The sequence below is a fragment of the Falco biarmicus genome, chromosome 7 (genome assembly GCF_023638135.1).
Source record: "Falco biarmicus isolate bFalBia1 chromosome 7, bFalBia1.pri, whole genome shotgun sequence".
In the NCBI taxonomy this organism is placed as follows: Eukaryota; Metazoa; Chordata; class Aves; order Falconiformes; family Falconidae; genus Falco; species Falco biarmicus.
Window position 1 is genome coordinate 65,764,755 of NC_079294.1, and position 13,795 is coordinate 65,778,549.

General features: G+C 39.4%; 1 protein-coding gene across 2 annotated transcripts in view; it reads right to left on the minus strand.

Annotated features, from left to right (window-relative positions):
- Nucleotides 1-6,002: 6,002 nt before the first annotated feature.
- The window catches only part of LOC130152111 (protein FAM169B-like), a 40,320-nt gene continuing 32,527 nt past the window's right edge, over nt 6,003-13,795 (minus strand). For both annotated transcript variants that reach the window (XM_056345073.1, XM_056345074.1), the window contains exons 6-8: nt 13,291-13,473; nt 10,785-10,913; nt 6,003-6,396 (exon numbers count right to left, since the gene is read on the minus strand). In XM_056345073.1, the coding sequence (XP_056201048.1) occupies nt 6,389-6,396; nt 10,785-10,913; nt 13,291-13,473 (320 nt within the window). In that variant the 3' untranslated portion in view covers nt 6,003-6,388. The remainder of the gene's footprint in view (nt 6,397-10,784; nt 10,914-13,290; nt 13,474-13,795) is intronic.

Genomic DNA, 13,795 nt, shown 5'->3' on the forward strand with positions numbered 1-13,795 from the left:
GATGAGATTACTTGTTCCAGGTAGGACTGAAGGTATGCTGCACATCTGTATCTTTTAAAAGCAGCATGAAATTAATTCCATTAAGCCAAGGCCACTCCAGTTGACCAGAGGGCACCCATAGCTCTGAAGTGTTTCTTCTCTCATGGTCACTGACCTTTAACATACCACAGCCCAGAGAGTCTGAGCTATTAATTTACAAATCAGATGTTAGTGAATGAATACCGACATCCCCAAATGTACTCATCATGGTGAATGCAACCTCTGATCTCCTCCCCTGAGAATTAAAAATAAAATAAATTAAAAAACCAACTTCATCTAAATGTCAGGTGGCTGGGAGAAAAGAATTCTTCCAGATGGAGTTTATTGATCTTCCAAAAATGGAGCCTTCAGTTTAAATTAAAACCAAAAAGATTCCTTTAAAAAAAAAACAAAAACACACACACAAAAAAAAGACAAACCAACAACCTTCAAGCCAGAAAAATTCAATAAAGCAAGGATAAAGTCTAAGGCAAACAGAGAAGATTAAACTGAGACTTTACCATCAAGTTGGATTGCAAGAGGAAACAAATTGAAAACCAGGCTAATTACAAACTCCTAATTTTGTCTCCTGTGTACTTAAACTTTATTGCATGCTCATCTGTAACAAGAAATATATAAAGGAAGGCCTAAGTCAATACTAAACAACTAACTATAGCTGGATGCATTCTTTGTTTATACAATTGAGAAATAAATTAACAAAAGAGAAATTCTATTTGGACATGTTAATTTCACCTTTTTTCTGCAACACCCTTGATATGGAAATGTTAAGAAGTATCACGCTAGGTACTGAAGTTTAGCCTGTTCCCTCCCTTCTTCATCTGTAGGAAAGGACACTAAAATGTGCATTTGAACACCCCTGTGACTCCAAATTAACTGCTGTGTTTTACTGACCTGCCAAGGCTTTCTTTAGGAACATGGGTCACTCAATCAAACCCAATTATATCAGCTAGGCACTCAGCTCTAAGGACGTCACTGAGCCTTTGTTTGGACACAGTCAACACAAAGGTGCCAAGTTAGTCTGGTTTTCAAACTAATGAGTTCAGACACGTTAGCTGTTTTTTCCTCCTTTGGCACCTACTTATAAGGCAGCCTTCTGGATGGCCCAGCTCTCATAATCAAGCAATACAAGTGAAAAGTGGTTTTTTAGAGTGTTTAATTTGTATTTCTAAACCTCTAAAAATTTTCCACAAAAACCATAGCAGAAAGAAGGCACCAGAAGTTTCTATAAGTTGACTTCTAGCTGATCCTTGAGGAGCAGTCCGTGAGTGTCCAAACAAATCCCATAATACATTAATGTCATCACAGAGGTGGGAGGGATGGATATTGGCCCAAGTTACTGATGTGATGAACTCTTATGAGTTGCACAGTGCTGCTGCCATTCAGCAGACAGATGTATCATGCCACACTAATCATGGAGAGTGATATTGTAGCCTGGAAGACTGGGAAATCACCCCAAAAATAGAGTTAGCATTGGACTTTCTAGAACCAAGTGAAAGAACAGAGAACGAGTTGCTTTGAAATGTTTGCATTACAATCTTTGATTAGGATGGAGAGCTGCCTTTAATGTACAATTTTATCTTTGCACTGAAGTTTTTATTTTATCAGTGAAATGAAACATTAAACATTTCAAAAAAATTAAGAAGAAAAATTAGATTAAATTGTCTGCTTACTAAATCTGCTCTTCTCTCCTTTGAAATGGTCACATATAAACCACTTAGCCTTTAGGGGCAAATATAGACCACCCCTGCTTTTCTAATGCTGAGAATATTAACAGCGTATTACATGGTAGCTGCTGTCACAGGAAAAGAAGTCAAAGAAAGTGCTCAGTGGTACTCTGATGCAAAGTACATAGTAGACAGAGAAGGGACAGAACTGGAAAATTAGATGTTCAATTTAACCTTCAAACAACTGAGACAGAACCATCTTGCGATAGGAAACCATGAAATACAACATGGAAAAGTCCCACCCAGGCTTCCTGATGAGACAAGAGTACAAAGGGACACAACCTGGGAGCAGTTTGCATTTTGTGCTACTCTTTATCTTGGCTTCATGAATATTTGAAAACATCAACCCAGGCCCACCCGAGATAAACTCCACACATACAATGAGACTGGATGGCAAACACAAGCCAAGCCTTACCACAACCTCACCTTGCTTTCTCTGAACTGGTAACCTTTCTCTGAAGAAGTCAAGCCAACCAGTGATGTATTTAAATCTTGGGCACCATCCCAAGCGCCCAAGAGATGACAACGACGTTACGCTATGTCATGGTGCCACCTCGTGGTAACAATAAAGATGACGCTGGACAGACCGTTTTCAGTAGTATGCTGCAGCCATTGTGGGCACTAAAGACAACGCGTTAAGATAGATACCTCTTAATTCCTCCGCGTCATCTAAGTTTTACAGTGCATGCTCACTATTAAGACACCCACAAGGTCAAAAGAATCCCATGAAGATTACAACCACGGGTCATAGCAGCTGGGAAGTGCTAAACCATAATGGCCAGCGTGATTGTAAATGGAATTTGGTCTCTGATGATGTCCAGGCTTCTAAGAGGAATTTGAAAAATTGAAAATCTCTCTTGGAGGACAAGAAGAATTAATCAAGGTCAGGAAAATCTGCCTCACAGAGATAGATCCAAAAACCAGTGCTGTTCACTGATGCTATGATGGACCACAAGGTATCCATCCCCACACTGAAAGAATCTTGGTAGTACCAGAGCCATAGCTCAGCATTGAACAGAAAAGCAAAATCCATCTTAGGAGACTAAACCAAAATAAATTCAGACTGAAAAAATCAGGTGCACCTGTAAACACAAAACTTGAGAACAACTTGCCAACGGATGTGGCAGATTTCCCGCTGCTCAACACCTGAAAATCAAAACTATCAAATCAAAATAATCTTTCTAAAAAATGGGTTGTTTCAACCAAAACCAACGATTTTTGATACAGCAGCCATACATGAAATTTTCTGGCTTACATTATGTGAAACATCATGACAGATTAATGCAATGAAATTTCTGGCCTTAAAATCCGTATGTTTACTTGTCATGAGAGCAATTAAATACCTCATTTAGTTGGCACACACACACACAGAGATCACGGCTAACACTAATGCTGATGTCTAACATCTTACTTGTAGGCCACACTTAAGTGTCTATGCTTACATGAACAATAGGTACAAATTTCCTTTCAGCAGGTCTGCCATCTCTCTCACACGCACACACTTACCTTGTCTCCTCAGCAGAAACAACATTGCGTCAAGCCAGAACCATCTGAGTGTAGATTCAGAAAGGGATTAAATCCAAGGTTTTGAAAAATTAACTCCAAACACTGGAATGCTCTTTTAAGCCTTTGCCAACTTTTCCAGCACTCTGAAACCATCCTATCCTTGAGTCAATGCAGATTTCTTTTAAATAAAAACTTCCCCTGTGAGAAAAAGGTGATTGTGCTGTTTTTTTGGGTGGGGTTGGTGTTTTTTTCTGTTATGTTCTATTAGACAGTGAAGATACTGGATCTGTTTCTGCTTCAGACCCTCTTAGGCTTCTTGTGATCTCACTAAGAAGCGCTTCAGATTGCCAAGAACAAGTTGCAGGTCTAAGCTTCTAAATTAATCAGATACCTTAAATCAGTAATACATCAAACAAACAAAAAAAAACCCCAAAATCAATATTCAGTCTAATTGTTCTGTAAGTCAGCATTACTGAAATAATATGGAACAAGTCATGTATCCTCATGTAGCCCATGAGCTTAGTACTAGGTAGGACCTCAGAACTCCTGAGTCTAGCTCTGTACTGGATATAGATAGTGGGCAAATGTCTGTAACCTCTTACTCTACTGCTTCTGCTCTGTGTGTTTCATTTATCAGGGAGGGCAGGTGAACTGAATGTAGAACATCCCTAACTGTCTTAAGTTTTGATTAGAAGGATGATGTGATCACTTTCTTTGATTAGAAAGTACTGAGCCACCTGCCAACACCACCTCATCAAATGTACCTTTGCTTACTTCTATAATATGCCCAGTTGCCATCATGAGAGTTTTTGATGAAAAAGCTTTACTTAGAAAACAAAAAGCTAAACATGATCAAGGAAGACAATGGTTGCACAGAGGAAAGAAGCAACTTTTCTGTGAGAACAGCCAGTAAAGTAACTGTGGAGCAGCCACTGGATCACTGGGTAAGAGAGGTGAAAAAGAAATTCATTTTGAGGATATTGAAAAATTGCTGGTTTTTTCTGTGGCTCAAAGTGTCCCCAGATACAGAATGAATTTAATCTGCTTAGGTGTCTGCCCATTCCACACACAGTACCCTATCCATCTTCTTTATTCTATTACAAATTCATATAGAGTTTCCCGGAGCCTTCTTAGAAAAAGTTTTTTTGAAAGACTTAAACCAGATTAAACTTCTTTAGTGCCCACTTGCTAGAACAACTCCAGTTTACTTCACCCTGGCAATTATAATACAGGCTGTTAAGTGCAAACTAGACATGAGGCTAGTTAACCAGGCTACTGCAACTCCAGAATGAGCTTTCATGACAAGAGATGTAATCATTTTCTAATCATACGTAGAAGCAACTGGTATTGCAGCTTTTCACAAACATTGTATTTAAAAAATAAATAAATATAAAGGTATATACTTAACCATACATTAAGTAAGAATATAGGCTGCTGCACAGGAGGGCACACAGCTTTTAGCAGTCTTTATAGCACACCCTTTGCAACATGATGAATTAACAACCTGAAGATCAACTGATTATAAACTTAGTCCTAAATGCATTCTCTTTGAGACAAGAGAACCATAGCAACACGATTAAGGTTGGCACACAATTCAGTGTTTTAATTCTCTTGGCAAAAACTTGTAAGTTCCAATTATAGCATTTTTTAATTATTTTTTTTAAAAAAAAGATGCCTAGAAAGGTCTGATTTTGACGTGTCTGAGGCATATGGTTTACTGAGCGGCTCAACCAAGGAGGAGTTACTTGGATACACGAATAAATGCTATGTTAAATCACGACCTTAAACAAAAACCGGGGGACAGGGCTATGTGTGAGCGACTATCCCATACAGGGGGAGGAAATACACATCCCTACAGTGTATCGATAATGCCTGCCCACGGAACTGTCTCCCTGGAAATGCTGGATTAGTTTCCTGGGGGGAGGGAAGCTACCTCTCCCTGTTTCAAGTCACCCGCTTAAGAATTACAGGCTGCTGGATCTGCTCAGGTTCATCAAGACCCTACCGCTGGTCACCACTGAGCCCACCTTTTTGCAAAGCCTTCTCTGCCACTGGACTAACGATCTGATCCTTAAGAGCTTCACCTGTAATCATTAATACAACATTGAAAAAGTAAAAAAGTAAAAAAAATAGCTAATATAGAAACAGCTTGTGGTGACAGAACAAAATTTCTTTACCAAACCATAACATGAGTAACCTAGTGACATATGTTATACTTCCAATTGAATTAAATGTAAAACATTAGGAAAGAGCCTACAGGAAAGAAAACATGTAATATGTAATCTACACAAAGTTCTACACTCTGAACTTACACATAGCATGATCACAGAGCCTGAATTTAAAGGCAGTTTAAAGCCTGTAGCTCGCTCACTGTTTTTTCTGCACCAAACTTTTTCTGCGTTAATGGAGTTTGTATGCCATCCTGTCCACCACAGGGTTTACGGCAGATTTTTCTGCTAGAAAAGATCAAATGAAAGCAATTCAGGATCAAATGTTCACTTTGAAAGGAAGGTTACAGCTGTCATTCTGATAGCGATGTGTGTTGTGGTATCTCTCTTCCATAATGCAAGATCTGGTTTCCATAGAAATATCTTCTTATATCAGTATCTACAAGCCCTCCAATTATCCCCTTTTGGACATCTCATGCAATCCAATAAAATATTTTCAGAGCAGGGAAATAACTAGGCTCAACTACTACTTAATTACTTGGTGAGAAGAAAAAGAAAAGGACAATTAGCAAAGAAAAGCTTTATTTAAAACAAAACACAAGATGGAGAACGTGTCTTGCAAAAAAAAAAGAAGTATCTTACCTGAAGAAATCTCTCCAATGTTACAAATTATGAACAGCCAATTACATTCTTAAGACTATACTGAGATTTTTCTCATTTTTCAAAGTGCAATTATGCCATAATTCTAAATTATTTGGTGGCCTTGTCTCCAGCTAAGCCCTCAGGGTCTGCTCTGCTCATTTTCTGAATCCTTTGCATTGCTAAGTATTGCCTGCACCTTGTTCCAAGTCCTCTTGTTCAGGATCCTGTGAGTTTAGAGTCCTTGCTGCTGCTGTGTCATCTTATTTTTCTGTGGCATCTCCTGCCACTTGCGCATCACCAGGAATGTATTCAACACCCTGAAATTAGAAACAAGACAGAGGGAACACCAAATTACACACAAACAACATAAACAGTGTGTTGATCCTAATACAAAATGCCTCTGTCAACCAAGGCCACCATAAACATGCCAGGCAAGAAACTTAGCTGCATTGCTTGTATAGAACAGCTTCATTCCTGCTGCTCTGCCTGAGTTCCCAGAAGTGTCAGCACAAAGAAAACTGGGAATACACGGAGCCTTGATCTGGCTGGGTGGGCTCCGCAGCCATGACCACAGCACATAACGCAAGAGTGTGCACCACAGGGGCCAGTGCTGTCATAGTTCCCCCAGGAGACCCATGTCTGAAGAAAACAAACTGATTTAATTGTGTGGCAACCGAAGTGTGCTGGGGAAACAACCCCTACAGCTCTTTGTTTTGCTTCCACTCGTCTCTCCTTTTTCTTTATTACTTGAAAAAGCTTAATTACTGTGATTTGTTTTCTCACATACATGTACCCCTAACTAGGTTTAAGCTTTATTCAAACCTCTCAGTCTGTTTTAGGCCTCCGTCCTGCAAAAAGCTAACCATAGTCAGATCTGCAGCTCAGTAGCGAGATAAAATAATTAGGACTGTAAAGAGCTTGGCTTACTCATTCTAAAGGTGTCAGACTCAAGCCCCTGTACAGGCACAGGAAAAATCACAGTTCTGTTCAGAAAGCCATTGCATACGTATCCTAAAAACCCATATCCCTTCCTCTCTTTCAGAAAATGCAGATCTCTGACCAATTCAGATACAGGATTATAAGTAATCATTTGAAATTGATTTTAATTCTTGCTCAGTCTGCTTATTTTTTGCATTAGCTTCACAGTTACATGCTTTGTGTATATTACTAAACTACTTTAAACACCTCAGTCCACTGCCTGGTAGATTTAGCCACTAGGATCAAATCATGTTCAATGATTTCAGCTCCTCCAGTTCACCCCAGAAGAGAAACATCACTGTGTTCCTATTACTGAGACTATTTGCTGTAAATAAATATCTTCATTTTTCAAACAATAAGAATTAATTTGAATGAATTATTGCAGCTCTGTGTGACAACATGCTAAAGAGCTTTCTTTTTATAGATATATGTATACATGCAGGCAGAAATACGTGTATGTATATGTATGTCTATGTACCTGTGCACATCCACATTGAACTATCAGTTGCAGTAAACAGAGTGCTGCAGTTTATCTGTACTGCCACTAGATGCAGCCACATAACCTTGCAAAATTTAAAATTCTGACCTCAGGGTTATAGAAACCTTTTTTGGAATATCTATGATTGCAGAATTCTTACAACAACGTTAATAATATTCAATCCTGTGTACTGGTGGGAAAAAATGTAATATGATCAGAATTTTCAATTTTTCTTCTCAATAATTTTGTTCCAAAGCATAGCATTGCAAAAGTCGATGGAGATCTAAGGAAACAGAGCAGAGTAAGACTCGTCTGTTTTCATGGTTGTTGCCATAGATCCAGATTGGAGCTGACAATATTGAATTACATTGTGTTTTGCTTTCTACATAACAGAGCAAGTAGGAATGAAGCACTATGTTCCCAAGTGACCCCCTAAAGATAGAATCATAGAATCATAGAATAGTTTGGGTTGGAAGGGACCTTTAAAGGTCATCTAGTCCAACCCTCCTGCCATGAGCAGGGAAATTTTCAACTAGATCAGGTTGCTCAGAGCCTTGTCCAACCTGACCTTGAATGTTTCCAGGAATGGGGCATCTACCACCTATCTGGGCAACCTGTTCCAATGTTTCACCACCCTAACTGTAATTTTTTTTCCCTTATATCTAGTCTAAATCTACCCTCTCTTAGTTTAAAACCATTATTCCTTGTTCTATTGCAACAGGCCCTGCTACAGGATTTGTTCCCATCATTCTTATCGGCCACATTTAAGTACTGAAAGGCCACAATAAGGTCTCCCCAGAGCCTTGTCTTCTCCAGGCTGGACAACCCCAACTCTCTCAGCTTTTTGTTATAGGAGAGGTGCTCCAACCCTCTGATCATTTTTGTGGCCTCCTCTGGAATCGCTCCAACAGGTCCATGTCCTTCTTATGTTGAGGGCCCCAGAGCTGAATGTGGTATTCCAGGCAGAGCCTCACTAGCGCAGAGTAGAGGGGAAGAATCACCTCCTTTGACCAACACTCTTTTGAAGTAGTCCAGGATATGGCTGGCCTTCTGGGCATGGCCCTGGCTCATGACCAGCTTTTCATTCACCAGTATCCTCAAGCCCTTCTCAGCAGGGCTGCTCTCAGTCCCTTCATCCCCTGCCTGTATTGATACAGGCCATTGCCCCAGCCCAAGCGCAGGACCTTGCGCTTGGCCTTCTTGAACCTCATAAGGCTCATACAGGCCCTCTTCTTAAGCTTATCCAGATCCCTCAGGTATGTCAACCGCACCATTTAGCCTGGTGTCATCTGCAAACTTGCAGAAGATCTAAAGGACTGTGCATGTATGGAACACATAAGCATATAACTCAGTAGCTTCTATTCTATGCCACCTCACTTTCCTCTCTGCATCCCTATACCACAACTCTGGAAGCACAAGCAGCACACTAGGTCAGATGACAAAGTATTCCTGCACACAGAAAATGCTTCTGCTTTATCTACTATTAAGAGACAGCATGAAGCCCTGGAAAATTCTCTTGTTATTTCCTCACCAGCTATCAGACAGAGCTACGCAGGAGTAATCCTGCCTTTAGGACAAAGCAAAACCAGGGAAACTCTCCCCTAGTTTTAGCAGGCATTCTCTGTCCCGTACTCTCCCTTGGTATTTTCCTGGGTGCATAATATGCACGGTACTGTGATAATACAAGCACAAGAAGAACACAAGTAGATTTCATATGTAAAACATATATAGTAAACGTATTACACACTGGTTTAAATACTGTTTATACAGTGGGTTGATTTTCCACTGAAGATAGATGAAATAAAGCCTGTTCAGCACATTCAGTGTAAAGGAAAGTGATGCCCAGTGAGCTGTGCACCAGAGTGGAGAATATAATTTAAAACACAGATTTTTATTACATATTTTAGTGCCAAATTCACTTGCTTCTGCTCCCTTCCACTATAAAGATCACATTGTAATTCACGATCCATATAAATATATATACAACATACCTCTCCCCACCCCACCCCCATTTCTGGTTTATACTTTCCCTCCTTCCTCTTTTTGTAGATACATCTCATTTACGTGCATAACTGGCTAAGGCAGCTCCAGGCCTTACACCTATTTTTTACTGACAGCCACTCTGGTGGAATTATATTTGCCCATGTTTTGGCTCATTTCTCTTTGTTTGTTTATTTGTTTTTGTAGAAGACAGCAAAAAGAAGAAAGAAAAAAAGAAAGTATACTGTCCTCCAGGAGCTGCTTTCTCTTTGCTGATCTGATCATAGCTCTCTTCAACTGCCATTAATAAACTGAACTTAGCAAGATGGATTAAAGGAAAGAGCAACACCAGTTTTTGTTGGTTTAAAGCATGAAGGAACATAAATATAATGGCTTCAGAGGAGCCCAGCCTAGGGCTAAATTCTGACTTAACTCTCCTGTGGGGTGCTGCAGACAAGATGAAACGCAATGTCTCAACTGAAGGTCCCCATGCCAATACAAAGCAGGATAGATGTGGGAAGGCATGGGAGCAATTTGCTCTGCAGCACTCCTTGCTGCACTTCCAGAAAGAGACAATGTGTGCCCTTCTTTTGGAACCTAGTGTTTATCACAGCTTGTGTGCATGCAGCAGAGGGGCCTGTCTGGATGCCCGAGTCAGCTGAACAGATTACATCAACAAGATCCCCATATGAACTGTCAAATGGTTTTCCCACTCTGTCACTATCTTTTGTGAAGTAGGCAAAAAATTCTCCCAGCATGAAGGAATTACCCTGTAGAAGAGTACTTGGAATCTTCGAAAAGCCATAATGAAAATGTTTGTGTTTCCATCCGAGAGTGGTATTGGCAGAAAATTGAAGGTAATTAAACACATTGCCTGGTGGCCATACAAATTTCTTCTTTGTAGCAATTTCGGAGAAACAAACCCCTCTCTATAACCCACACATTGTGTTGTGCAACAGGAATTTTTTGGGCTAACATCTACCCTGCTGTAAGTGCACTGCAATGGGAGTTACAGCCACTTTATGCCAAGACTGTGCTTTGTTCAGTACCTCTCAGATGCTCTGTAGTTCAATTTCATTACTTCAAAATTTGTAAGAATTGTCCTGTTTACTGGGAAAAGACCAGTGAACTAGACTGCACACTCAGTAGTTCCGCCATGTGCAAACAACAGAGAAACCACCTATCTATTATCGCTACCTAACCCTTGATTTTCTTTCTTATCTTTATATAACTAACATGGCCAATTTCACACTGTTTATTTTTACTCACTTCCTGAAGGGGATGACTCCATCTGAATTTTTAACCAGATATTCACTCGTTGGCTCCAATCTCCTGGTGCTTCCACCTCCCACAGTCGCTTCTGCTCCTCAGGATAAGTCTGCAAGAATTTCTGGCAAACTGAATAGGAGAAACAAAGGGGTAAAAGCATGAATGAGTGGAAAGTACAGTTGAAGAGGGAGTGTATTCTACCCCAGAAATGCTCTCAGACCTACTTTCATTAGTTCCTTTGGAAATCTTTTCTTCTCTCTTCTCACCTTCCTTTTCTTTCTTTTAGCTGGGGTTTTTAGGAGAAGTCTATGTGGAAACAACCTAAACAGGCACAAGTGAATCCTGTCCATCTGCTTCAGTCTAGATTGCTTCCTTGTGAGCACAGAAATACAGGGCTTGAAATTACTTACTGATCCACCTTCTTCTGGATTGCATCACAGAACTATCTCCAGGCACTTAGGTTTTAGACGAACAGAAATGCAGGTTTTTTCACCCTCACCACTCTGCGATGAAAGGTGTTTCAGTATCTTCCAGCTTTAACCATTAAGAATGCTACTCTAATTTCTATTTATAAACAAAAGCTTTGTATCGGTTTGTTCTTGGACCAATAACACCCTCCATTTTACTACTTCTACCCTGTACTCCATCGCTGAAGTTCACTTACTTCTTTGGGTGTGGAAAACAGGAAGAGCTGACAGAGGAGTAATAGGGGTACCTGTATCAGATGTACAATTGCCTTTAGAAACCATATACCCACAGACTCCTACCATTGTCAGTACACACTTAATGCTAATACAATTTGGATAAACAATCAAATTTATGATTGCTTATGTTGTCAAACTGAAATCTGTCTTATTTAGAGGTTTCTTTAGAATGTCTGCAGAGCCAAGAGGAGGCATATGTTGTAGAACAAACAGTTCAAAAAATTTAAAGGGCATTTTGAAACTCCTTAACCACCATTCTATCAGTTCCATCAACTGTACTCAGACAGCAATCTGTAAACAACAGAATTATTTTCATGCTCTCTTCTGTCCATTATATTTCATCATACTACAGAATGGGTAATTTATCTTCAACATTCCGTTGACTTTAACAATGGGTTATTGAAACAAAAACCCTAATTCTGGTATGTAAACATTTGCCTTACAGTAATGAGCAGATCATCATTAATTTTATTCAAGGATATCCAAACTATAGTAACCATTTCAATAGAAGCTACTGAAAGTAACGTATATACCAAAACAGAGATATCTGATAAATGTCTTTTTACTTCCTTTTAGGCCTCTGTAGTGCATTAAATAAGATACTAGTGAAAACTGTATTTAGTACAGAGATTTAGACTAAAAGGTTGCACTTAAAAGGTTTGTTAAAAGTATGAGATTGTGGTTCAAATGAAATTAAAAACAGGCAGTGACTTCACTATACTCAAAATTTAACTTACAGCATTAGTATAAAAGCAGGACCCAGAAAATCTAATTAGAACACGATACAAGTGAAATTTATTCACTCTTAGCTTTAAACTTCATTGAGATGAAAGCAGAGTCTTGCAGTATATTGGCTAGCATTAACACAAGAACAATGCAGCTTTCTCATCTATAGTGTCTGAATCATTAATGCCTGGTGTAGGAAAAATGAACATTACTGGGAGAAGAGAAAGAATGTTGTCAATACTATTCCTTCCTGAATTTAGAAGTAGCAGTATCTAAGAAACTCCTAGAGTACATTTGTATGCATTCAATGGCACATACTGACCAAGAGAAAGAACAGATACAGTCAAAATGTTGTTGCCACTTACTAGGAAATGGCTGTAAAGCCATAAGTTAAGAGAAACATCTCCCAGAAAATTATAGTAAAGACTGTATACCATACAGAGAGCAACTTTAGGAAAAAATGCTTTCCTGAGGAAAACAGTTTTATAAATAATGTGAGCACAGATATTTTGTGTAAATTTTACTAGCAAAACCAGAACTTCAACCTGAACACAGAGAAGATATATAACTACTCGGTGATCTTTTAAAAGCACCAAATGTTCAAAGACAGTCAATACAAAACAAGTACTGATGTGACTAGATGAATGAGCAGAGTCTAGGTATATGGCTCATTAAATCTAATTTCTTATAAATGCAGTATCTACAAGAGCATTATGTGCACAGTGTAGGCTTGACAAACATCTTACGATTCTTTTCCCTCGTGTCAAATAAAATGGGTACGTCTGTCTAGGGCAATGACACAGTTCTATTTCTAAGAGACAGTGAGATAAGTGAGATGAAAATGTCAAACAGGCAGTATAAGTTTTATGCTTCCCATTGTTTTACACAAATATTGGCCTACGGGAAATTCGTGATGTCTTAAGAAAAGTAACTAGTTGCACACTAACAACAGTTCAGTTCAGTTCAGACAAGTGCACTGAACTCTTACACAGTTAAGAAAAACCTGCCCAAGACCATATTGAAATTTATACATTATACATGACCCTTACCTAACGTTTCCACATCAAATGATTTACCTTGATACATGGCAGCAGAAATAGGGCAGCTGATCCCCAAGGCATCCTCAGCCACGAAAGACTGACAGAAATCATGCAGCATTTTCATCCCTAGGCCACCTCTTCTGTACCTTCTCCGGACAAAAATAGTATCCAAAACCGGCAGCAAGTAACAATGATGGGTTGTACCATCACATAGGCTCCCTGAAAGCAGGCAGTAAAAAACACATGAATTTGAAATCAAAATCTGTATTGCTACACTAACTGCTGTGTGATTCTAGCCACAAATATTGCTCTGATACTTTTCCAGAGGCTACGAGGACCCTAACTGAAGTATATTTGCATAGACAGTAGAACACTTTCCAAGAGGAAGATTTGTGCCATCAAACTGAGAGGCCTGCTTAACACGTGGTTGACAGGTCTCACCCTAGTATTTTCCAGACTGATTCTTCATAATCAGACTATCTAGGTACACAGCTAACGTACAGAAGAAAGTTCACCAAAAAGATGTAACTGGGCTGCAGCC